At 41.1% G+C, this 25896-nt stretch overlaps 1 protein-coding gene across 11 annotated transcripts in view; it reads left to right on the forward strand.

Moving 5' to 3' along the window:
• The window catches only part of myt1la (myelin transcription factor 1-like, a), a 67984-nt gene that overhangs the window by 32306 nt on the left and 9782 nt on the right, over positions 1–25896 (forward strand). For 6 of the 11 annotated variants that reach the window (XM_051408381.1, XM_051408380.1, XM_051408386.1 and 3 more), the window contains 14 exons: positions 1754–2247; positions 5121–5745; positions 6902–7320; positions 9185–9319; positions 12158–12248; positions 14192–14302; positions 14769–14989; positions 16437–16729; positions 17339–17356; positions 17946–18170; positions 23383–23534; positions 24185–24253; positions 24377–24439; positions 24542–24625. In XM_051408381.1, the coding sequence (XP_051264341.1) occupies positions 1754–2247; positions 5121–5745; positions 6902–7320; positions 9185–9319; positions 12158–12248; positions 14192–14302; positions 14769–14989; positions 16437–16729; positions 17339–17356; positions 17946–18170; positions 23383–23534; positions 24185–24253; positions 24377–24439; positions 24542–24625 (3000 nt within the window). The remainder of the gene's footprint in view (positions 1–1753; positions 2248–5120; positions 5746–6901; positions 7321–9184; positions 9320–12157; positions 12249–14191; positions 14303–14768; positions 14990–16436; positions 16730–17338; positions 17357–17945; positions 18171–23382; positions 23535–24184; positions 24254–24376; positions 24440–24541; positions 24626–25896) is intronic. The other 5 variants (XM_051408384.1, XM_051408389.1, XM_051408388.1 and 2 more) reach the window with 4 other exon arrangements.

Consider the following 25896-nt stretch of genomic DNA (forward strand, 5'->3'; position numbering starts at 1 on the left):
TGATTTCCTAAAATCCACATTAAAGCCGTGTATAATTGTGCTTGCTGTTTTGGAGCAATTAAAGCAGAATTTTCCCAACAGTTAATGACTATAATGGGATTTGCGTAATTGAGGCCCCGGTTGAATAAGCTTTGGTTTTTTTTAGAAGCTGATTCTCCTCCTTAGTGAAGGCGAGTGGAAATCCACTGCAGTGTCTTAACACAATGACCACAGCAGAGGGAGTCATAGCGCTTTCACCTTTGACCTTTACACACCAATCCATTCATTCTGATGACCCTCCTGATTCTAACAGTATGACTCTGGCCTTTTCTGACACATTTTTAATTTTTTTCTAGAAGACATCTCTCAACACTACAGAATGACATTAAAATTATTTATTTTTGTGACAAATAAAGCCCCGCTCTCTGTGTAGCAAAAACACAAATTAAAGTCCCATGTATATTTAAAGCCTCAAAGTCAAGTCAAGTAAAATCTGTAGAAAGCTGTAGCTGTAATTGTGAACATTGGAATTATGAACACAGTCTGTTAAGATCACCAAATATTTTTTATATCACATATTCAGCAAGTGTTTTGTAAAACGTGTTGTTTAGATTTTAAAACAGTTGTCGTTTCTCTACAAAGAATGTACTTCTTTAAGATTCTCTGACTGCAACAATATGCATACAAGGCAAAATTTTGCTTTGCTCAGATGCTGCATTTATTTAATTCTCTCCCTGGTCAATCACAGGGGAACTGTTTCAGCCAATTACAACAAGTGTTGGTTCTAACATAATAAAAAAACTGGAAAAGCTGGTGATTGTGAAGAGCCGTTTGACAGTGGATCAGGGCTGATCTACTCACTGTCCACCAGCAAAAGGAATGGCTTAAATCAGAGTGGCTTTACTCAAATCTGGGCTTGCATACCCAAAATGTATGTGTCACCATCACACTTTGAATATCTGATCCCTTCATTGTGCAAGATGTAATTATTATTTTTTGGGGGCATTTTTTGCCGTGGCAGTCAGGAAACGGGGAGAGAGAGGGGTATCACACGATACAAAGATTGTTGGCTGGAACTGGCAGCAAATGTTTCTCATTCGTGTCATTTAAGGGAAAAAGGTCCTTCAGAGTACTGGCTAGAGATTGCCAACATTTTTAATGTTAAATAATTAACATGAAATTGTTGTGATTACCTCCCGTTGCTGCAACTGAACAAGGGGGATTATTACTACTTGGACTCATATTTTGAGAGCTTTCTGTGAAGTTTTCAAACGTCACATTGGCAGTATTGTAAGTTAAACAACTGTCAGTGCATGCCTGCATCACTTTCCTTGAACCCAAAACACTGAAGTAATTTACATACGAACTAGTGTAGTGTTGCACGTAGAGTATGTAGCAGGATAATGTTTTGACTTCTACAGGCTTCCATCACCTCAGCGTTCATCCATACAGTTGTGATCTTTTGTCTATCAACCACTTAACAGTTCTGAAGGGTCAAAAATAACATATGACCAAGCTAGCTAGATGAGTGTTGGCACACTTGGCTACATTCTGGCATTGTAGGATCAAATGTGAGCCAGCTCTGGCCCATATGTGTTTGCCAGTTTTAGCTCGGTTTTCAGACTTATTTGACCTGAGAATCGGCTCCAGTTATCAGCAGAAGTGGAAGCTTTAGGCCAGTGAAGGTGAAGATAAAATTGCTCAAAAGATCAAATAGTAAATAAGAGAACAAAGATGGCAACTGATCATGTATGTGCCCTCTGTCTTGCTTCAGTGTCTACGGCTGCCCGCTGGCCAAGAAGAGGAAGGCTCTGGAAAAACAGCCACTGGAGCCTGCTGCCAAGAGGAGGCCCTTCCTCACCTCCTGCCCCGGGGAGGAGGAGGACGCCAGCGCCTACACCAGCTACGAGAATGAAGCCATTGAGGTGGGGGTGGAAGGGAAGGAGCAGGGGGAAGTAGTGGAGGAGGATGAGGAGGAAGAGGAAGGGGAGAGAGAAGGAGATGAAGACGGTGACGTGGAGGACGAGTTCTCGGAGGACAACGAGGAGCAGGGAGAGGAGGAGGAGGAAGAAGATGAAGAAGAGGAGGAGGTAGAGGTGGAGAGAGCGGACACAACAATGGAAGGAGAGCGGGCGGAGGAGGAGGAAGGGATGTATGAGGAGGAAGAAGAAGTGGAGGACGGTGATGATGAGGAGGAGCAGGAGGATGAGGGAGAGGAAGACGAGCAAGAGGAGGAGGAGGAAGAGGAAGAGCAGAATCGTCAGCATGGTGAGTTTGCTGATTCTCTTAATGTTTTCCATATTAGTCCCTTCCAAGATGACCCCAATGATAGTTGCAAGTTAAAACTTACATACACTTAGACCAGTCTTTTAAACCATGGTACCCTTTCATATCATATCATATCATTAACATCTTCACATGCACAAAAGTGGCTGTTGTCTTCGATTTCTTGTATAGATGACCAATAGCAGTCTGCACTAACCTATGTGACAAATAAATGGCTTTTCCTGTGACTGCTTCAGAATGAAAAAGCCCCCCCCCCTGCGTTTCCCCCCAGTTAAATGCTAAGATATAAAAAAAGTAATGCTGGATTTCATGGTTGCCTCATTTCCTGTGAATCCTTTGAGTGTAGGTAGGCAATTTCAATTCAGCATGGGAATGGCGGACTCCGCCACTAACAATAGTAAGACTAGGTTGAAACCTAGTCCAGGGGCTGGACCATAATTTGCTCATGAGGAGGTGATTGAGGACTACCCGCGCCTCGCTGTAAAAGCCTCCTGAGGACATAATTGAGGACTGTTGAGGATATTCATTTTGAGAGAGCAACCCCCAATGGAGAACTCCCACACTCTACCATCCATTGGTGTACGGACTTTTGTCCAGCCAAGAGGTAATTACAGGATATAAATTAATTTAATGGCTGAAAAAGACCATGAATGGTATCAAAAATTTAATTTTAATTTCAAAAGTCATTTTATGTATATATATTTATATAAATCTTACTCTAACTTTAGTTTAACTTGAACTTATTTCGTCAATTTAGACATTTTTGAAAACATAACTAAATTTAAATGTCAGTGTTTCCTTGTCGGTTGGAGGAAACATTACTAAAAATCTACATTATAATAGCTGCACTTCCCTTTTGGAACCACTGATTAGCCAATAAATCCTACTTGGGTGGCAGTGACAGTGTCTAGGGATTTGGCTTGGGAACCGGAGGGTCGCCGATTCAAGTCACACAGACCACAATATGGAGTGTGCACTGGTAGCTGGAGAGTTTTACCTCCTGTGCACTGCCGAGGTCCCCTTGAGCAAAGCAACCTAACCCCAAGAAACTGCTCATGGGGCGCTGCTAACGTGGCAGCCCCATCACTCCACCATCTCTCTCCCTGTTGCATGTGCAAGTGCATGAAGTGTGTATTTCAGCCTGTGTGAACAGTTTCCCCCTAGGGGATTAATAAAGTATAATCTTCTTCTTCTTAGGGAAAGATTGTGGTCTTGGTTAAAAACTACAGTTGACTGTTGGTAGGAGAGGTTATATATTCATAGAAATATATAATAAGTATGTACATTTGTGCCAAAGGTCTGGTGGCACATTGGTGCAGTGGTTTACACTGTCTCCTCACAGGAAAAAGGTTCCACGTGCTGCAGTTTCCTCCCACAGTCCAAAGACATTCAGGTTAACTGGCCATTCTAAATTGCCCATAGTATGAGTGAATAGTTGTTTGTATGTGTCAGCACTGTGACAGACTGGAGACCTATTCAGGATGTCGACATCCAGTTAGTCTTTGCCATTCATGGGTTCACCATGTTGACTAGGAAAGGCTCCAACAACAAATTTCAGGATAACCATATATAACGTTTGACATGTGAACCATAACCACAGACAGTTGTGAAATACCATCACAAAGAGGTTTTAAAAGGTCTGGAATGGAACATTGGCTGTGAGACATAATCAGTTATCTGTACTACATTATTAAGTTAAAATACGATGAATCATCAGGCTTGTTCCGAATCTGCCATTTCACTATAAGGAAGAAAATTTAAACAATGACTTGTCAAAATGTGTTATTATTTTGGGGACTGACATTGAAAAGACCTACAAGTGACCTCATGTGGCCCTGTGAATAATTGTATTCTTACGATAAAAGGTCATAGGTCAAGTGTCTGACCAAATGATGTTTCAGTGTGTGTGCTAGAGGCCAAACATCCCAAGAGAATGAGTCCCATCATGTTTGAACAGAGTCAACATGGAAAGTAGACATAATGTATGCATGAAAGCCAAAAAGTGATTACTTTAACAGATACTTGAACCCAGCAATGTTGTGGGTCAAACTGGTGTCCAGACTTGGTTTGCATTGCATTTTGGGTCTGCAGTGAGAGAGGAGAAAGTGATGAGAGCTGCTGAGCCGAATCTCTGGTAGACCAGATGCTCTGCACTCTCCCGCCCGCCACGTTTCCCTCGATTCCCCCCCAACACCCCCCGTGTCCTCAATCGCTTCTGACAGCGCTTCACGAATAATCGGGAGAGGAGCTCTGCTGAGTTATTAACTCCCACCCTCCCCTTCCCTCCCCGTTCGCCTCCTCGTCTCGGCGGACGTGTCACATGCGCTCTGCCTCGGCTTCTCCTCCTGAGAATATTTATGGCTCCCGAATCGGAGCACCTCACACGCCTCCCTTTTCAATTTCTCTGCTCTCATTCGCCGTCTCTGTCCCCAAAATCAACAGTGAGGCTTAGCGGTGAGAGCAGTGCTGCTCTGCACAGCTCTGGGTTGTATGTTTTTTGTGAGTAAACAGTGGATCATAATTGGGAGGGATCCAGTTAATTTATTCAGAAATATATGAGAAGAATCTTGGTTCATCAGTATTGCTATTGAGTTTATTAGAGGCTGCATGAGATTAATTTCCTTTTCATCTGCTGGATTTTTATTCTATAAATGAGGAGATAGTTATATTATCTACAAAATGAATCCATTTCCTCTTTTATTTTTGACCAATTGCCTACTGTTTATGTTGTTTATACTGCAAAATACTGAGCGGAACTATGCTAAGTGGTATAAACTTGTTGTGATGTGAAATGGGTTTTCTATTTAGATGTCCGAACACTATAAATCCTAAAAGTTTTTCTTCTTTCCTGACAGTAGAGAACCACTACAAACCCAGTGGACAATCAAAGCTCATTCCAATTCTGAAGGACGACAACAACAACAACAGCTGCACCATCAGTGCTGGTAACGGCACCGGAGAGGAGTACGAGAACTACGACGAGCTGGTCGCTAAGTCGCTGCTCAACCTGGGCAAGATTGCTGAAGACGCTGCCTACCAGGCCATGACCGAGTCTGAGATGAACAGCAACTCTTCCAACAGCGCTGGGGAAGATGAAGATGACGAGGAAGATGACGGCAGCGATCAGGGCGACCGGAAGGGCGAACTGAGCGTGGACCTGGACAGTGATGTAGTCAGAGAGACGGTGGATTCCTTGAAGCTCCTGGCGCAGGGCCACGGCGCCATGCTGCCTGAGGACGGCTACCCAGAGGGTGCCATGGGGGATGATTGCTGCCATTCTAACGGGCGGCCCGGCATAGGGGTTAGGGTTCAGGCGGATGAGAGCGAGGAGGAGGTGTGCCTCAGCAGTCTGGAGTGTCTGAGGAACCAATGCTTCGACCTGGCTCGGAAACTGAGCGAGACACAGACGTCTGATCGCCCCGCCCTCCACGCCCTGCACCACCTCCCAACAGACCAGCAGATGGTGCATCACCTGAACAGGTACATAAGCTTTAAAGAGGTTCATTGTTCATTCCCACGTTCATATTCTAATGTCCCACATTAGCACCATTACCATTGCACTTTCTGCTGTTATTTGAAGGGAAATCTGGGCTGTCACAAAACAGTTAGAGGGCGCTGTTCCTCCAGAGCAAGGGAAAGATACTTCAGTATCAAAGTAATAGCTAATTCGGCTACTTTTAATGGTACCAATTTGCCAAAATGTAAACAAAAATCCAGCTAATCTGCTAGCAACATTATACTTCCTGTTTATTTAATTTAATTAATATACTACTGATGATGATGATAGTAAAATATATATCTAAAAATGTTGGTTTTAAAGTTGATTTCATTTCCCCCTAGGTAATGGCTAAAAAGCAGAATTACAGTAGCTTATGTTAATACTTATTTGGCAAATTACTCATATATGTAAATGTATGTTCTGTGTTGCACAACAAGTCTTGAGATGTAAGTGACAGGTTATCCGCACTCGATAAACAGGCGCCGGCTTCATTCATGCTTGATGGCAGTGCTGTTGTTTTCGTTGCCTTTGAAAAAATGTCATCAACATGCCATTTCTGTTCGAGTGCCATCTGTTTGTGTTTGCAAGACACACATTTGTTATGGTCAAATACTGTAGGCTAAAGCTGTGGAATTTGTTTGAATTCGAGGGCTACTTGTGTCAGTAGATTGTAATATTTAAAAATGTCCTTCATCGTGTCAGGTTCATGTGAGAACTATTATTTGCTCAAATGGGCTATAATGAGATGTTACAAGGTCTTATTTTGGATTTATGCAAGTCTTTCGTTTCCATAGTTACCAATAGTAGATTAATGAAAAATCTTGAAAAAGTTTTGATGTAAATTATGAAAATTAAAACTTTTTCTGGCTCCACTATGATTTAAAGAAACAAAAGGAGGGTTAGATAATGAGCCATTGTATGTCATAAAGAGTTATTTCAGTCTAAGTGTGAAACTGCACCAAACTTCTTAACATGACCTCCAAACAATGTCTGGTTTCCTGGACAAACTATTATTTCTCCAGGCTCTCGGAACAGATTCAGATCTTTTCTAACTCCGAGACAACCTCAACTTATCAGCCAGAGTTCTCCTGTTTGACCAGTCACTAGTGGTCATTTCTTGTCCCACTTACTGCTCAGGTACGACAGCTGCCAGCAGGGTGCACCGGGGGAGCCCAGGTCTCTGGAGCGCAGCTACTCCGACATGGTGAACCTTATGAAGCTGGAGGAGCAGCTAAGCCCAGCGTCCAGAGGTTATCCAACCAGCTGCAGCCAGGAGGGCGACGAAGATACCACATCGGTGGCCTCTGACCGCTCGGACGAGACTTTCGACATGGCCAAGGGAAACCTGTCGCTGCTGGAGAAGGCCATCGCCCTGGAATCAGAGAGGGCAAAGGTCATGAGGGACCGGATGGCCTCAGAGCACACGTTTCCCCGTCGGGATCACCATCATCATCATCGTGGCCACGGCGAGCATAGCCCGAGGCTGAGCAGCGCCGGCGAGGAGCGCAAGTCCAGGATGCACCACGATGGGTTGAAGAGGGCGTACTACCCTAAAGGTAGGCAGTAAAAACCCACACACTGACCCTCAGTGTCATTATCGATCTGTGTTCAGCAAAGTTGTGAGACTGTTTATGTTGATTCTATATGTTTGTTCATTATGGACATATTGTGCTGGAAACTCTGTCAGTCAAAAAGTCTCCTGAGCAGCAGTAGCACTAACTTAAAGTCTTTCTCATCTCTTTGGCATCACATATCGTGTTATAGACGTCTCTGTGCACAATTGTAAGGGGTGAAAGTTCTAGTATTTGCTGCTGTTTACAGCGTAACCCAATGCTTTGTGTTCAAGAGGAGTTCTGTCCACATTGTTTCTTCATACACGTGGTCCTACACTCAGATATTTTACATCTGGGAAAGAGAAATTGTTGTCTGGGAGGCTTTTTCATACCAGGACTATTTTTATCACAGCGGCTGGACTTCCAGAGGCAAATTTAGTTCAGTCAGTCAGTCAGTGTGTAGCTCTACACAGTCAAACCACATCAGTGTTCACAGCTCCTGACCAAAATAATGTCCTAATAGTTAAAAATAAACGTCTTGTTAATTTAGCAGTAACAGTTTCACATTGTAATAAAGCAGCTGTGAAACTGTACAGAATCTTCATAATAAACTGTAAGATGATAAAAACAGTAAATATTCCTGAAAACTTGAGTGTTTGAACTGTATTCACAAAGTTGTCATCTGATCATGTTTCTTTTCCAAATTCTGCCAAATTCACGTCACCTCTTTGCATCACATTTGACCTGAATCCGCTTTTACTCCAAAAATCTGATCCCAGGTCAGCGCAGAGGAAGTTTATCTTGTCTGCCTGACTTATTGTAACCCTCAGCCCAGCAGCACCCAGAGGCTATCAGTGCTGTAGTGGGAAAAAAACAAATAACTGTAACTTTAATGTCTGTCTTTTTCCTCCCTGATTCAAACATTTATGTGCACATTGCCGGGTTGAGTGAGTTTTCTGACCCCTGGGCTCTTAAAACCTGTTAAAATCCCATTGTGTTATTTCAGAAATGCTGTACATGGCCGCCGATGAGATAATGGGCACTCATTTTCTGCATTCAGGACCAACACGTTTTTTTTTTTGCAGATGCACGGTTTTCCTCTGACAGCAGCTTATGTTGTTAAAATAGGCCGGTGTGGGAACATCAGACGGCCGGCTTGTCAGGCATGAGTAATGGCAATCTGCACGGCCCGTTAGGAGAGCAAATCCATCTGTGGGACGCTATCTGCGGCCTATTTCTCTAAATCTACTCAAATACAACCCCACTGCCTCTGGGAGGGAGTCAGAGCGGTGCAGTCATCAGCCACACAACAGACTCAGATGGGCTTCAGACTGCTTCATTAGCGCAGAGGATGGCTTTGCTAGACCAAAGGAATTTTGTTATTAGTCCACAGGAAAGCTTTCATTATGATCAAGAATCTGACCAAAGACAGTGAATTCGGGACAATTTCAGGGGTCAATTTCTGGCCCAAAGCTGAACCAAGTGCTGCTAACTGGAGCTGATTCTCAACCCAGTCGACCCAAATTTTCTCCCCTAAAACTGACATCACATTCAGCTGATTTCTTGTTGGAGTTGGGGGTTCGTTTTGTTTTGTTTTCCTGGAAAGGATGATGTACCCATTCTTCATTCTGCATAAGAAGCTAGGTCAGTTGTTTCTCCAACCACCAACAGCCATCACTGACATCAGACCTGTTTGACGCACTAAACAAATCTGAGGTGTGGGTGGTAATTCAGAGATCTAGAGCAAGGCTACTCGCCAAATCTGGCACCCATATATGGGCCAGAGCGACACTCGGCTGGTGGTTACCTGTCGGCTCAACACCACCTCCCTCTCATTTCCTCCGTCTCATCTCTCTGTCCTTTCCAGACTCTTCCAGAGGGGAGAAGAAGGAGAGTAAGTGTCCGACACCAGGTTGTGATGGGACTGGTCATGTGACGGGTCTGTACCCACACCACCGCAGCCTGTCCGGGTGTCCTCACAAAGACAGAGTCCCGCCTGAGAGTAGGTCCACTGCCTGGATGTCACGCTCCACTGAAAACACACCCAGCTTTAAAAAAAGTCAAAGTAATACTCTGACAAGTCATTTCAGCTAGCATATTACTCCAGTCTGATCTGTAGGTTGTGGTTTTTACTGTACAAACATTTCTGAGAGGTGGAGCTGCTTGGGAGGCAGAAATCATCTTATTCGTTGCGTTAAACATCAACTGGGGGAGCTTAGGAACCCTAGAACTAACAAAGCTGGCTAAATACCAAGATTAGATGTCAAAGAAAGATAAATACACTTAAAAGCTAAAAACTAATGTTAATAACAAGCTGTAGGCTAGAACTATTCGTTGGCATTGAGGATTTCTGAGCATGTGCACAACCAAAGGTCCAAACGGATGCATGCCAATTTGTAGCTAAAAGCAAGAATATCTCTGGCCTTAGCTGACTTAGGCAACTTATTATGGCTAGTTAGCTTTTTCTGAATGGTAGTAGTGGCTATATGTTTCTTAATGGGTCTAATGCTACATTCAAAACGTTCTATTCTTTCCATTTGTGTGAATGCAATTCATCTTAAAGAGCCATTCTTTAGCTCCAACCCCTTAGTTTAACTTAACCTATTAAACTATTTTTGCGTCTGAGAAATGTTTGTACATCTGAAACCATAGTTGTTGTTTTTTTATTTCACTTAAAACAAAAAAAGAAAATCTGCCTAAAACTTATTATCTGACAGTATTTAGAAGAAACATGTACCTACATGCCATAGTGTACTTCAATGCCCATAGAAAAAGTATCATGGCTGCTATTGTTTATTTACTGGCAGACCGAGATATATAACAAGCAGATATATTTCTCTTGATTTCAGAAGAATACGATATAAAGAATTAATACTTCAAATGACTTGTTGGATGGATTGTGTGTAGCAGTGAAAGTTGGACAATGTTGGGCATGTTAGCTGTCCACCATCATGCATCCGTCCTGCATGACTCCACATTTGTGTTTTGTTGTGTTGGAAGTGTTTTATAGATGTGCTGGGTTCGACTTGGTAAAAGCTACAGGTGGAGCTGAGGCTTGATCGCTCATTCATCCATAAATAATTTGCATTGTTTTAAATGAGAATTTTAGCATGTAACAAAACATATTCAGGCTATGGCTGGTATTAACATGTTTTTGATCATTTGATGATTGCTGCAAAACATTATCAAGGTTTCGAGTTTCAAAGACGTCTGACTACTGAATACAGTTTCACTTCTATCTAGTGCAAATCAACCTGTCCCGATTTTATTTCTTAACTGAAGCAAACATAAAAAAGTGTTGAAGTGAACATTTCATAGCACAAACACGCTCTTAAAAGTTGGTCGTCTTATGTTCACTGTGGGAAAACAGAGAGGTTTTTCTTTTGCTTTAGTTTTTGTGTCATCCTTTACTTTCTTTTCTTCCTCCTCATCACACCTGCCTGATGTCTGGTTTTGGTATCTGTGTTGCTGGTGTCATGTGAACAGCATGAACGATCAGTTTGATCCACCTGCTGCCTGCAAAAACTCACAAAACCACCTGCATGAGAACACCTCCAATCATCTGAACCTGCTTTAATGCATGCACAGTAAACTCACAGGTAACATGTTACGTTAGATCAAATCAAACTTGAGTCATCTTGGTGGGTTAGGGACGCACCTGCAGAACGAATAAAACAATATAAAGAAGAAAATCATACTACAATCGTACTACAAAAATCAGTTGTGTAGCTATATATATATATATATATATATATGACCACATTGGCTAAAAAAAACAACCCAATACCTTGTATAACTTAGAAACATAGTATTATCACCATAATCAAGTTTATTGTAATAAACAGTGTACAAAAGTTATATGACATTTCATAGTTTTCCAAGACACATTCAGTCTTTTCATTAAAGAGGAAGTGATTTTATGTGGAGGTAAAACATTTTGATAGATCATGTAAATCATGCGTTATGGCATGTTTTTGGTTAATGTACAGCATGAAAACACATTAAAACATTAAATATTATGCAGTATGAAACACCAGAAAGAATATGGAAAATAAAAATATACATGTACACAATAATTAATGAAGTGTCTCGGTGTAGAGAAACATTTAGTGCTCATCTTTCAACAAATGCTCATAAATTCTACATACCGTATCTGCATACTGTAGATGGATACATGACATATAAACAGAATGGATTGTGATATACGGCAACCAACCAACCTGTTGTAACACAGTGTTTAGTTCATCACCCCACACGTCGTTTCTTCACCATCTGCAGAGTCATCAGTAGATTTTAACAGTGCATGACAAACTTTTGCTTCCAGTTTGTTCTTGTCTCATGCAATTTCATGAAATGAGCACAGTGATCAAAACTGCAAATGAGACTTGTGTTTCCCCCGGCAGGAGAGGATTACATGTATCAGACATGACTGGAAACCCATTTGTTTGTGAGGGCAAGACATTTACCTTGAACTTTGAAAAAGATTTTCTGCTGGGAGGGACATTTTCATTGACTATGTAGAACCAAAACATGAAGGGAACCTGAAACTGTTGAGGTAGATAAAATAAAATGTATAGTTATTACTAGTCAGAAGTTGTTTTATTGGATCAATGGGTGGAAATGTGTTTACTTCCTGCTTTTGACACATAATCCTTTCACGCCGGAGTTTGTCATAACACTGAATCTTTGTTGCTGTGTTCATTATCACTCTTTTGAAGTTGTCGTGCCAGTCGTGCAGCTGTAATCTGTGCATGCCTAACCGTCGTAGCTGAACGCTTGGTAACTCTCCTGTCTGCTCCTAACCCTCGCTGTCTTTCTCACCTTTTCCTGTCTGTCAAAGTCCTTGCCATGTATGAAAATGTTTTAAAGTGCCCCACTCCTGGCTGCTCTGGACGGGGTCATGTCAATAGCAACAGGAACTCGCATCGCAGGTGAGTGAGCGTCCTTCAGCCAGGCCGCTAACAGCTGAATAACACCGCCGACATGTGAATGTGGCACATTTGCAGTACAAATACTGTAAGTTTGTTTGTTGTTTGGCGGAGAAGTTTAAAATGAAAACCTCTTCTTCATTTTAGTGTTGCTCTCTGAGCGTCACATTTGCTTCCCCAAATTTGTATTAAGCACACTCAGGTTTGTTTTGTCTTTGTGTGGCTTATCACATCTAATATTTACCTAACATAATCTAGGCACTGTCTATTGAAAATCATACATTAATGTCTACTGCATTCCTCAGTCAGTTGCAAGTCTTTCATCCTCTGAATACTGACCATTAGAAAAAGCACTTGCTGTTGATAGTGAGGGTTTTTGAGGAAAAATTGACCATCACAAGCATTGTCTTAATTCAGATCTGAAGATGTGACATTTCTGAATTGTGAACTGCTTTGTTCTTCCACTTTTAAAATCAGAGGCGAAAACACACAGGAAGTCTCTCGTTTGACACACAACCTTCACATGTGAGAAATTAGTTTTTGCATTTTTTCCCCCACTAATGTTGCACTTTTTATTCCAAAAAGAGCTGTTGGTCAAAGATTTGCAGAGGTTTATCTGGATATGAATCGATTTGAAAAATTGCCACATTTTCTCTGTTTCCACTGCCATCGTGCAAAAAAAGGCTGGAACATTCCCTCTGTTAGATGGAATGTGCGAAAGGGGCTTAAATTAAAATTTTGCCATGTTTGAGCTGAAGGTGTGTCTGCGTCACATCAGCAGTTCAGCTGTTTAAAAGGCAGAGCAGAGCATCACATGCAGGCAGCAAGTACACACACACACACACACACACACACACATATTTTTGGAATTATGTAATGTGATTAGGATTCATACTCATTTTCTCACACATACGTAGAGCCTCAGATCACACACATACACACAGTTTCATGCACACAAAGTCGTACTGGAACACACATTTGCATATCTGCACACACATTTGCATATCTTGCACACACACGCACGCACACACACGCACACATACACGCACATACTCACAGTAAGACACTTACAAATTAGCTCACAGACAGCAGCACACGTGCGCTGGCAGACAGAGGAGCACACACACACTCGCTCAGACGTGGCTGCAGGGTGTGTTATGTAGCACAGCTCCACTGGGAGAGGAAACAAAGCACTAGCTAGCTAGCTTAGCTACTGTTAGCTACCAGCTCACACAGCTTTCATGTCTGGCAGTCGCCATGGAAACGCCTCCATAGCAGAAGCAGCAGCAGCCACCGTGCTGATCTGTCACACACTCCTCGCACACTGCTATCATCCTTTAAAATGTGTGTGTGCTGGCAACGAGAAGATTTAATTCCTTCTGTGTGTGAGGTGATTGGGATTTGCCTGGAGTGACACACAGACGGAGAAGCAGGAAGATTTAGTTTTGAATACAAACTGTGTTGAAGCTAATCGCCTTCTCCTTTACCCCGAATTCACGCCAGAAACACCATGTCAGCGACTCGCATACTCTACGTAAAAGACTGTCCGTCCAATCAACACCCACATTATTTAGAAGCTGACTGAATGCCAGCAGTTGGGGGGAGCCGTAGAGCTGTGAGAAGAAAGTGTCTCCACCAGAAATACCACGAAGCTATCGGCCTGTCTGGTGGACAAAATGAGTTTCAGTACTCAAACCAACTGCATACCAGTCAGACCTTGAGTTTGCAAACCAGTCAGTCAGTAAACCAGTAATGCAGTCATCATAAAGTAGGCCATTTTAAAATCCATAAATAATTCTGAACTGCTGTTACTGACAGCTGAACCACTCTTCATTCAGAGCCAGATGCTGTGTTTGTGTGTGTGTGTGTGTGTGTTTGCATGCATGTGTGTTTTCAGTACAGTATGTAACCAGGCCGTGTGCTGTCTCTCCCCCCTCCTCCTCCAGTCTGTCCGGCTGCCCCATCGCTGCCGCAGAGAAGATGGCGAAGGTCCACGAGAAGAGCCACACGACTGACACCGGCAGTAAGACCAATCAGACGTCAGACCGTGTCCTCAGGTACCTCCCACTCTGAATCATCTGACTCGAGTCAGACCCACTTTAAAATACATTTTAATAATAATGATGTGTTTTGTCGCTGCAACCTCCAGTTGTCAGATATTAATGAGAGATGCTGAATGGTGCATTCAAATCTAAACATATACTAGAAACAGAAAGCTTAACTCGTCTTGTTCATTGTCGTTTTGGGTTTGAGAAACATTTAATACATGAACTTTTCTTAAAGCGGGGATGCTGAATGGTGCAGTGAAATTCCCCAATGTGCAGCTACTCAACGGAGAATCGTGTAAAACTGCCTTACAAAAAGGGGGCGAATGTATTATAGAACTTTTTAGATTCAACGTTTGTGAAATCTTTTTGAAAGATGCTGATTATATTATTCAAATCTGAGATGCTGAATGGTGCGGTTAAAAATTCCTGCACACAAACGCCCCCCCGGCATCTTTCGCCTCTGGTTTCCTTTCAGGCCGATGTGTTTCGTCAAGCAGCTTGAGATTCCTCAGTACGGCTACAAAAACAATGTTCCCACCAGCACGCCGCGGTCCAACCTGGCCAAGGAGCTGGAAAAATACTCCAAGACCAGCTACGACTACACCGGCTACGACAGCCAGCATGGCGGCTACGGAAAGAGAGGCCCGACAACCAAGTCCCACCACGGGCGAGACACCTCCCCAAAGGGATACGATGGTAAGAAAACTGAACGCACATCAACAAGCTGAACTGAATTGTAAATCACAATTTATTTAGTTATTTGTTTCCTTTGTTTAAAAGACACAGTATTATTGTTTACAGGCATTTGTGCTTATTTTTATTTGGCTTCTTGGTAGAAGGAGATTTTATTAATTATTAATAATATGAATTAATTTAAAGAAGTTAGAAGAAGAATAACAAGAAATAACAATGGGAATATGTTACACTCTTGTTTATTGATATGCCAAATTCATCACGTCTGGTAAAAATGAAAAAAAAAAAAATTAATTAGAATTCAATTATCCATTTTATTATTTTTATTATTGTCTTTTACTCTCAATCCTTTGTCTTTTTGAAGGGAATAAAACCTGCAAAATGATCCTACTATGGGGGATTTCTATTCATTTTCCTATTCTAGAGAGAACATTTTGTACTTGATGACAAAAGCTTGACAACACACACACACACACACACACACACACACACACACACACACACACACACACACGCTCAGTACTCAGTGTATTCTCTTTGTTATAGCACTGAAAGCGCCGGTGTTTTTCGCCTCTCCACATGGCTAGAGTGAAAGCAGAGCAGAGTTATGGAAATGCCAAGCTAAGAGCCTGCCTCCTCTGAACAGTGGATGGAGGGATGGATGGAGGGAAGGAGGGAGGGAGGGAGGAGGTGCAGATGGAGGGATTGTGAAACAGGAGAGAGATAATGGAGGCGAGCCCTGTTTCTTTGGCTGGGAGCCATTAGTGAGACGCAGGCAAGAGGGAGGTTTTTAGACGAGGTGTCTGCGCTCCCCTCCGTCACGACTCCCTCCCTCCTTTCTAACATCCTTCCCTCCATCAGCATCACTCCAGCCTGCTGAGCCCCGATTCACCATCACACCAGCATACAATCGCTAGTCTTTCTCATTTTTTCTTTGTCTCTACAGATTCCTCTGGTTCCACCTCTGTCTGTCTTATTTTCCCTCTGACTCTCTGTGTCTCCTTTTTTGTTGTCTAAAAATCGCATGAAAAGCCGGGAACCAGCAATGTGTTAGTCTCTCAGACACTTTCGGACTTCCCTACCCTGTCTGCCTCTTTCAGCCCCCAAGCCCATTTGCTTCTACTGAAGACATAAATCTTCAAATATGTAGTTTCCCTTTAAAAAAAATGCGTCCAGAATTTCCTAAAACACTGTAGTTTTCAGTAGCGGATTACTACACATTTGGTGCTTTTGTGAGTGTTTGGGACAGCAGGATGGTGTATGTGGGTCTGATGGTGCTGGTCTCAATGCAGAATATCACCAGACTTTCAGATTCTTTCTTTTTCTTTAGTTTTTTGCATATTTTAATTGAACTTCAGTTTGCAAATTTAGATCCACTGTAACAATCCATCTGCTGCACTCTTTGACAACCAATCTAACAAACCAGCCTTACGTGTGTGTCTCCTCCCAGCTAAGCGCTACTGTAAGACGTCGAGCCCGGCAAGCAGTACGACCAGCAGCTACGCTCCCAGCAGCAGCAGCAGCCTGAGCTGTGGAGGAGGAGGTGGTGGTGGAGGAGGAGGAGGTGGAGGAATAGGAGGAGGCGGAAGCAGCGCCAGCAGCACCTGCAGTAAGAGCAGCTTCGACTACACCCACGACATGGAGGCGGCCCACATGGCGGCCACGGCCATCCTGAACCTGTCGACGAGATGCAGGGAGCTCCCGCACGCTCTGGGAGGGAAACCCCAAGACCTGCTGACACAGGTAGTCTGAGGCAGTGTGCGCAAATACAGCACGTCTGCCTTCATACATCAAATTCACACACTGGAGGGGCAAGAGGGGAAAAAATTGATATTACAATAATCATCAGAATGTTATTTTGACATGTATGGGATGTACAGTAAAGTATTTAAAAAAGACATGGCAAAAGTTTGACTCATTTATCACGGTGAGTTTTTATTGGAGAATTCAGGTTTATTACAACTTCAGTCTTGTTTTTGTTGTTTTTACCTTCTTTTCTATCAGTAATAATAACATTGTACCCACCAAAGAGATCTGGGAATATGATGAAATCACTAAAAAGAAGTCTGACAGATTAAGAAATGTGAGCAGTCAGGTTTACAACTTATTTGGAAGAGAAAACGAAGGTGAACGGTACATTTTTTAACCCAAACTCATGTTTTACACATCCATCCATTACAAATTCAGTTCTTCAGTCAACTTTGACCTACTGTACTTAACATTGCTGTTCGCACAGTTTCCGCGTGCAATGAGGGATTGTTACCAAAATTTCAGGTGCGATCACTTGCTGTTTAACCTCTAAATTAAATGGTTTAGATGATGTGGATAAACTGTTTTTTTCCATGTTTCCAGATCTCAGCAGTCAACTTGGTGAGTACAACGTTATTATTTCTGTTAGAAATGATGGACAAAAGTATGAAAATAATAAAAAGCGTTCTTTCATGTTGGTAGTTAACCTGAATCTGGGAACTAAAACTTTGGCAAACCCAGATAGATGGTCTGATACTGGTTCACACTAGAGCCTGACTGTTACTGACATTTTGAGGCAGACACTTATATTGTAAGTATACTGTCTCAGCCGATGCTTTAGCCAAACATTAACACAATATGTCATAAGGGTATTCTCGGTTGGCTTGAGACATCCAACTTTTAACAACTGTTACTAAGTTGGGACATGGAGTTTGAAAGACGTGGGTGTTTACAAGGAGGATCTAATGATTATGGGAATTATAGGACCCAGTTTTTGGAGCTTCACTCATACTTTGGACTTAAAGCCTGGAAATTTCGGCCTCTGCTGCTTTAATTTGAACCATTTTATATTTAAACTGTGACTTGTGATTACCCCAACTGTATAAAAGTGCTAAATCAACCGAATTCACCGACCCTCAGTATTCTCACGCATACATTTATCTGCATTACATCTGAGATCATCAGCTCTTACCCTGCCTGTCTCTATCAGAGTCCGGTTGGCGACATGGACGACAATGGTGCGGTGGATGTGGCCGGTCAGCCCGGTGGTCCGGAAGGCAGCGGGACGGTGTTAACCCCCCTGCAGCCGATGTCGCCCCAGCGGCAGGCTCTGCTCAACAGCCGCTGCTACCAGCTGACCGAGGCCGACTGCTGGGACCTGCCCGTCGACTACACCAAGATGAAGCGGCTGGGAGACGAGCAGGACCACAAAGAGGTAACAGGAAGGTCTACGTCACAGAGTTTACATTCAACAGACACAACAGAACTTACAGAGTTTAGAATCAACTGATTCATTTCAAGGCTTTAGGGTTAAAAAGATGCTGTTCATGGAGTTTACAGTTCAGTTTGGATTAAAAACCACCACGGAAGTTACAGTTAAGAAACTTTATGGTTTACAAAGTTACATTATTTACAGTTTACACACAATAGAAACACTGCAGCTATTTACAGTAATAGTTTACAGTTTACAAGTTACAAGTTTACATTCAACAAAGTTACCATGCCTATTTTTACAGTTACTACTAATAGTTTTGATGATACTATGAACTGCTATAATATAAAGTTACAATAGTAACTACACAGATTACAGTGAACAGAAATGCTTCAGAAGTTGGAGGTAGAGAATTAGTTTACACAGTTAACTTTTTACAGGTTCAGTTTGTAATTGAATTCACATCTTTGAGTTGTAAAGTTTAATTTGCAGACTTTGTAAAGTTTACAGTTTACATTTGTACTGTCGACAGAAGTTAGATTAAGTATTAACACTTTTGTTACAGGTTATATGCAAATTATTTCTTGAAGATTTCCTGGAATAAATTATGTATTTTATCACTATTATATACATTGTTAATTTACTTTTTAATTTAGGTTTAGTTAGTTGTGTTAAAAGTTGTTGATTGCCAGAGGAATTTCCCTTAAAGAACTACTCCAATTAAATATTCATTCAATAGCCATTAATTATTGGAAACTTTATCGTCATATGTGTTGAAATGTTTTTTTGCTTGTTTCCCATTGATGCAAGGTTTTGGTAACAATTAATTGGAATTAATTAATTTGAAATGCACAATATCTGTTTTAGCTCTGCACTATAAAAGTCCAGAGCTCATACTTTACCAGATGTACAGTGAGAATTTAGGGTTAACACAATTTATAACTTTACTTAATTAAAACTTATAACTAATAACTAAAAATGTACACAAGTCTACAGTTTAGAATTTACTTAAGTGGTTTGTGCTGCAGCTGATATTCATACAGCTTACAGTTTAAAGTTTACAGGCATTGAAAAAAGGTTAATATGTCACATATTATAAAGAGTCCCTCAGAACTTATTTACAATGACGCACATTAATGGATTCTCGTGGTAATGTGTATAACATCAGTTTAGTTCAAACTGTTCAAAAGTTAAGTGATGTGGAGGCAGAGAGAATCACTTAACTCTGAAACCTTAAAGCCACCTTAGACTTTTCATTTGAAGATTAATGTAACATATGCTTTGAATAAGACATGAAAAGATACAAATTTAAATATTGCTCATGCTCCACACTCTGCCCTTACAGTTTATGATTAAGGGCTATAACCACCTAATTTAATAGTTAGGCAGCATGTCCCCTAATCATGCCAAGTAAGGATAATTTGAAGCATGAAATTGAGAGATTTAAGGAACCCAGAGTTTATATTAAAGGGTGCACGCATAGATTAAGAGATGATTACGCTCTATAAGCTGTTTAAAGGGATGCTTGTCCCCTGATGCATAGCAGAAAAGCACCATAGAAGAAGTTGTGGTCTTATTCTGCGAGGGCGTACTTCTGGTTGCTAGTACGCATAATTTTTGCATCACTTTACATACATAAAAGGGAATTTTGTAAGCTTAGTAGAGTCCAGTGTGTTTGCATGTACACCTTCGCTAACCAAAGGCATGAAAACGGAAAGACAGTGCTTGCCAAAGTTGTACATCACCACTAACTTTTTGTTGTTATTATGTTGTTACCCTAAAGCCACTAAATAGAAATAGTTCAGTGCTGAAAGCAGCCGAATAATGAGGGAAGGCCAAAGACAAAGATAGTTGCTGTAAAAGAGGAGCTTGATTGTAGTTAAATACAAGGTGTTGATTTAGTTTTACAAACTTTGATATAAAAGAAGAAAATGTGTCACAGGCAGGTGCAGTGAGGGTGTCTAAACGTCCTAAGTGACGATCAGGCAGCATGAAGCTAATTCTAATCAGATCAGGACCCGAATTTCTTCTGAGAATCACACAAAAAAAAAAACAATAAAACTCGTTATTCGCTGAAAGAGAAGAATAAGACACATTTTCAAGCGACTCTCTCTCTTATTACTTACGGCAAATCAATCAGAGACAAGAACTGTGTCCGAACTCTCTCCCTCATTTACTCATTCATTACTCCCAATATAATAGACACACACTACTTTGCTCTATAGTCATTTGCATCGTTACTGGCGGCTTTAGGGTTGTTAGCAGAGGGTAGCGTACGTGACATGGACAGTAGTTTTTTTATTCCACTGTGGGGATTTTCGAGGGCACTATATAGCACATTTACACAGTCAGAATTCGGACACTTAAATAAAGCGGATGAAGTAAAATGTGGCGCACTATATTGCTGATATGGAGTGATTTCAGACACAGCCAGAGATTTACTTTGCATATATCACACTGTTAGTTCTTTTTAAGTGACCCTCCACTCAGAAACATGCTTCTTGTCCCTACAGTTGGATGTTTGAGCATCATGGTGCAGAGTGATGTAGAGTTGAACACTAGAAGGATGTTTTCACATTAAGCTGCTGAAAGTGGAAAGTTGCTCTGAGCTCATTGAAAATCTGATTTGGTCCTGGTCCCGGTCCAGTGTGCACCTTGTTCAAGTGTGATGTATAAACGTGAAGCCAGCAGTGCACACACACTGAGAATGGAGACATCTTGTGTCCAGCAGGAAAACTTTATTAAAGAAATTTGCATATTCAGAACTTCTGGAATATTAAGAGTAGATGATTTTTTTAAAGGATTTTGTTTGTGTAAAAAAACATATCAGACACTCATTATTGTTCCAAGCTATTTGTATATGTCTTAATACATGTCTGGAGGGGATATTTAAAATTCTTCCATCTTAAGATTTGGTACAACATTGACAGGTGCGGACAATGAAGATGCATGATCGCAGACTAAATCACTTTAGTTTTGTTGCTTGCAGACATGATAAATGCAAAAAACAAGAAAAGTGGTGTAACATCCTATCTTTAATTCAGAGTAACTACCTTACTCCGAATTATACATATATCTTTCATATATATATCTATATCATATAACTCTCCAAAGACAGGCTTTCTTAACCAATGTGAGACTTCTGGAGCTCTCTTAAACCTGAGAGCATTCTTAAGTCAAAAGAAGTTTGATAAGTATCTTTTATTCTTAAGTTTCTGAGTAGGAGTAAAAGTAGGAGTTTTAAATATAACCCTGGATGATTTGATGGTGATGGATGCAGCCATCTTTGCAGCAGGCTCAGTGCGCTCTCATGTGGTCAAAAGCGGCACTGCGCCAGCTCAGATGCAGCAGCTCTCTGAATGAACGCTTCAGGAGCTCGAGCACGGTGCATTAAAATGCTGAATTACACCGCTAATACATAAGTAAAACATGATAGATCATCTGCACGCTTTAAATCCTCACAGATCTGATATCACACAGAGCAATCCATGCAGCAAATTGCTACATTTGCCTTGTTGGATTCAGAGCGCTGAAGTGAAAGGTTTTAATCAGGAGAGTAATTGCGTTTGTTAATGAAGCACGACATTGCAGAGGAGGCTGGAGCCTGGAGCCCGCTGGCTGATGGGATTTTCTCCAGACAGTCCTGAACGATTTCTGCTCCCGACTGAGGAGGTGTGATGTGTGGACTGCAGAGCAGACTGCAGCGCTCACAGCCACAAAAAAGCTCTCGTTCACTCTGTCCAACTGGTGCAGAGGGAGTGTGAACTGGTTAACTGGTGCTGATTTATTTCACTGAAGCATTTCCACATGTCAATATAGTCAGATAATACAGTTTGGGCAGGAGAAAGCAGGAGGAAATGAGTGTATTCTCGCCTCCAGTTGATTTAACAGACGCCACAAGGGAGGTAAAAATATTGGAAATGATAAACTTGGCTCACAGATGAGTTCATCTTGTGTCTTGTCATCTACAATGCATGATTTTTATTACTTTTGAGATAATCTAATTTTGTTTTTACAGTATTTGGCATGCAGATTAAATGAATGCACAGATTAATAATTGGTTATTAAGAAAACATGCTATAAAAGATGTTACATTTTTCTACTTTATTGTCACAGGTTTAACATTAAACACAAGATATAACAACATGTAGAAAAAAACAGGCTCTCAAATTCAGCCAAACACTGTATAATGGTGATATTGTCCGACTGTCGTTAATAATTATAATAATATATAATAATATATCAAAGTACTCCTGCTCATTTTACTGAACAACACATTATTTCCAAGGACATTTTCTTCTTATGGCCTATGCAGCTTTTCTTTGGTCTGAACCAGAAAAGTACGGAAGCTGAGGTTTAGCTGTGATTAGGGCTATAACTAATAATTATTCTCATTTGCTCTATATATTATTTGTTTGGTCTTTAAAATACCAGGAAGTAATAAAATAATTAATAATAATAAAAAAAAGCCGATTGTAATTTCTTTACATGTAAAATTCTAATAACATAGAGTACTCAAATAGGTTTCACATTCTCTGTTAAGGAGGATTTTTTACTTTCATCCAGGTTCACGTTTGAACTCATTTATTTATTTATTTTAATTTAAAGTTAAGTTCAGTTTAGTTGTCGATTACTTTTCTGTCAATCGACTTGTCGTTTTAGTTGTAATTGAGATCATGACTTTATTATTTTGTTATCAAAATAAAATGTTTCCTTGTCCTTGAGGCAAAGGTGACGCTTAAAGTAGATAGTGACATTATAGGGTCATTTATTCCTTGTTGTTATTAAGATACCTGCCACAAAACATGCATTATTGGAGGAAAAAACTACAAAACACATTAAGAAGAGCTGCAGATCAATCATCATCTCAATTTCAAAGGTCCATATGGAACTGTGAACTGTGTACATTTTAATGTTGATCATCAGAAAAGCTGCTAAAATACACTCTGATGTAGCAAATAAACACCAAGCCAGTGTTGGTCATTTAGCTAGTAACTAGAATTAGAACAAGTTTCTTGTTTTTGAATGACTTTCTGACGGTCAACCTGCTTAATTAATGTATTTGTATTTATGTATTGGTTTATTTTATAGGTGCAGCACAATAAACACTGCTGTAATGCTAAGGTATCACCTGTGTCTGAAAGGGAAACATAACGTTGTAGAAGTGCACTTTGTGTAAATATGCTTACATAGAGCTAGTAGTGATATGTTGTAGTCTGCTTATTTCTCGTCCCTACACCAGAGCGACGAGCTGGATCCCTTCCAGGAGCTGCTGGACGAGCAGCGCTACCCAGCCGAGGTCACCATGCCCAGCCCCAAACACCACAAGTACCCGCCCTGCAAGGAGAGCAAGAAGGAGCTCATCACGTAAGACTCTAAACCTGATTAACACAACATTGTTATAGGATGTCTAGAAGTACTGAAAGCCAACCAGACTTCACTTTATTGCCCCTTTATTGGAAACAGGCCTTGCAGACATTCAGTAAGTATTAACATAGCCCAAAACAAAAACAAGTCTAGACCTAGAGGACGGAATGAAACTAAATAACAACCTTGCAAATTTAGAAACAGAATGCAGTGGCCAGAAGTAGAAAGTAATTGTGTAGGTTGTTTTTATTATTCTTTTTATTTTTGGCTGCTCATATTAAGGTAAAAAAGAAAGAGAAAAATGTTTCCTTTAAAAGCAAACTGTTTCCTGATCATAATGTACATTATTATTTAGCTCAGTGAAATAAGGACAGAGAAACGTGGGTCCTGTATTGTTCACCTTATTCTCCCTCTTCTCTTCTACTGGAAAAAATAAGATCAATTTACTAAGTAGCATTTACTTAAAATGTGCCTCCAGTTTGACGTCATTTCACTTGTTTCAGTGCCAACTTCACATGCATTTTATTGAGGAAAAACCATTGCATAAGTCAAGTCACTGAATAAAATTTTATTGTTAAAAAATATATTTTTTAATGTGAATACGAGATTCACAAGTTAAAATTCAATTTGTGTCTCTTTTCCTCCTGCAGGTTGTCAAGCTGCCAGCTGGCCGACAAGAACATCCGCGGGATGATGGCAACCAACGCACAAGAACTCAAGTAAGTCTACAAAGTCAAACTAAGTCTGTGCAGTCTGGAGTCCGAATGGGAGCCTGAAGTACAAGACAGTGCTCATTCAGTATCCTGACCTCCTGTGACACTGCTGTTGTGTTTGTGCCTCAGGTGTCCGACCCCCGGCTGCGATGGATCTGGACACATCACTGGAAACTATGCCTCCCACAGGAGGTACAGTAACCACGCTGCCTGCTGCCATGAATCAAACTACAACAAAAATATACAGTACTTCTCTCTATGTGTCTTTTTTTTAAATTGTCTTCTGTCCTGCAGTCTGTCCGGTTGTCCACGAGCCAAGAAGAGCGGTATCAAGATCCTCCACAGCAAAGAGGACAAGGATGACCAGGAGCCAATCAAGTAAGGTTTCTGAGAGGCTGCATAACTTAAATGTGAAGAGAAACTTTTAAAGATGTGTGAGAAATCTTACCTCAATATGTTTATTTCATTCTCTCAATTGACCAAATTATGCTCTCAAATTACTTAATTTGCCCCCTCACCTTTATACCCATCGTAGTGTTTTGTTTCACAGATCAAAATATAATCATAACCTCAGCCTAGACAAACATCTTAAATAAATGGTTCAATTGCGCTTTCATCATCTCAGAAACATATCAAGACCATTTATTTTTACCAAAAGTCTGGATTCTTACTTTCATAACTAGTTGGATAAATTACTGTAATTTCTTGCTCTCTGGCATCAATAAAAAAATCCCTCTCCTGTCTGCGGCTCATCCAAAACTCTGCCACCAGGATTTTGACAGACACTGAGCAACATGAGGCTCCACTTTGAAGTAATGTTTCTGGCAATCTGACAAATCTACGTCAAATATTCACTCCCCCTTCAGCTCTTTTCTAACTCCTAATAAACATATCTGGCTCTTTTCTGCTAGATGCTTCATTATGCTCACCAGCTAGCCTCTAACTTTTCTTTTCTGATGTTTGGTAGTGTACAGGTTTTATTCCTCTAAAAACAGCTGCCTGTTGCTGCTGGAAAAGAGGTTGATGAGAGTGAACTAAAACATTAAAGTTGTGGCTGTAAAACCAGAACCAAAACTTCTGCACCTTGCATCAACCTACTGAGCTGTGTGTTTAATACAGTTCTTATAACTTTATAAATATAAGATTCATATATTCTAGTGTGCAAATAGAGCTCATAGCAGCCACATTACAGGGAAGTCTGTCATGCTGCTGACAGATCCATCCATCTACTTTCTCTTAAAATGCTGCCTGTGTAATGCTGACCTTTCTAACTTTAGGAGGGAATATTTTAGAGAGGAGCTGTGGTCAGTCCTCCACTTCACCTCCCGCTCCCAGCAGGCCGAGTCCAGTAAAGGTTAGCACAAGTGAGCGGTTGACATTTTTGTTAAAGCAGAGCCATAATGTTAAGCCAATATGACCTTGTGAATAATCTAAAGTTCAGCCGGTGTCAGTCTGCAGCCAGCTGTTGCTGCCACCTCTGTTCCATCCACCATCATCATTAACAGTGAAACTATAATTAAGCTTAACCTGAGCTCGGCTGGGGAGCGGCCCGCTGTCGCTTTGGCTCATTCTAATCAGCCCAAATGTCACTGCGAAGGGCGTTCTGGGATGCAGGAGGCAAAGCAGAGTGTCTGGAAGCTGAGGTGGTG

Source organism: Dicentrarchus labrax, unplaced genomic scaffold (assembly GCF_905237075.1).
Source record: "Dicentrarchus labrax unplaced genomic scaffold, dlabrax2021, whole genome shotgun sequence".
Taxonomy (NCBI): Eukaryota; Metazoa; Chordata; class Actinopteri; family Moronidae; genus Dicentrarchus; species Dicentrarchus labrax.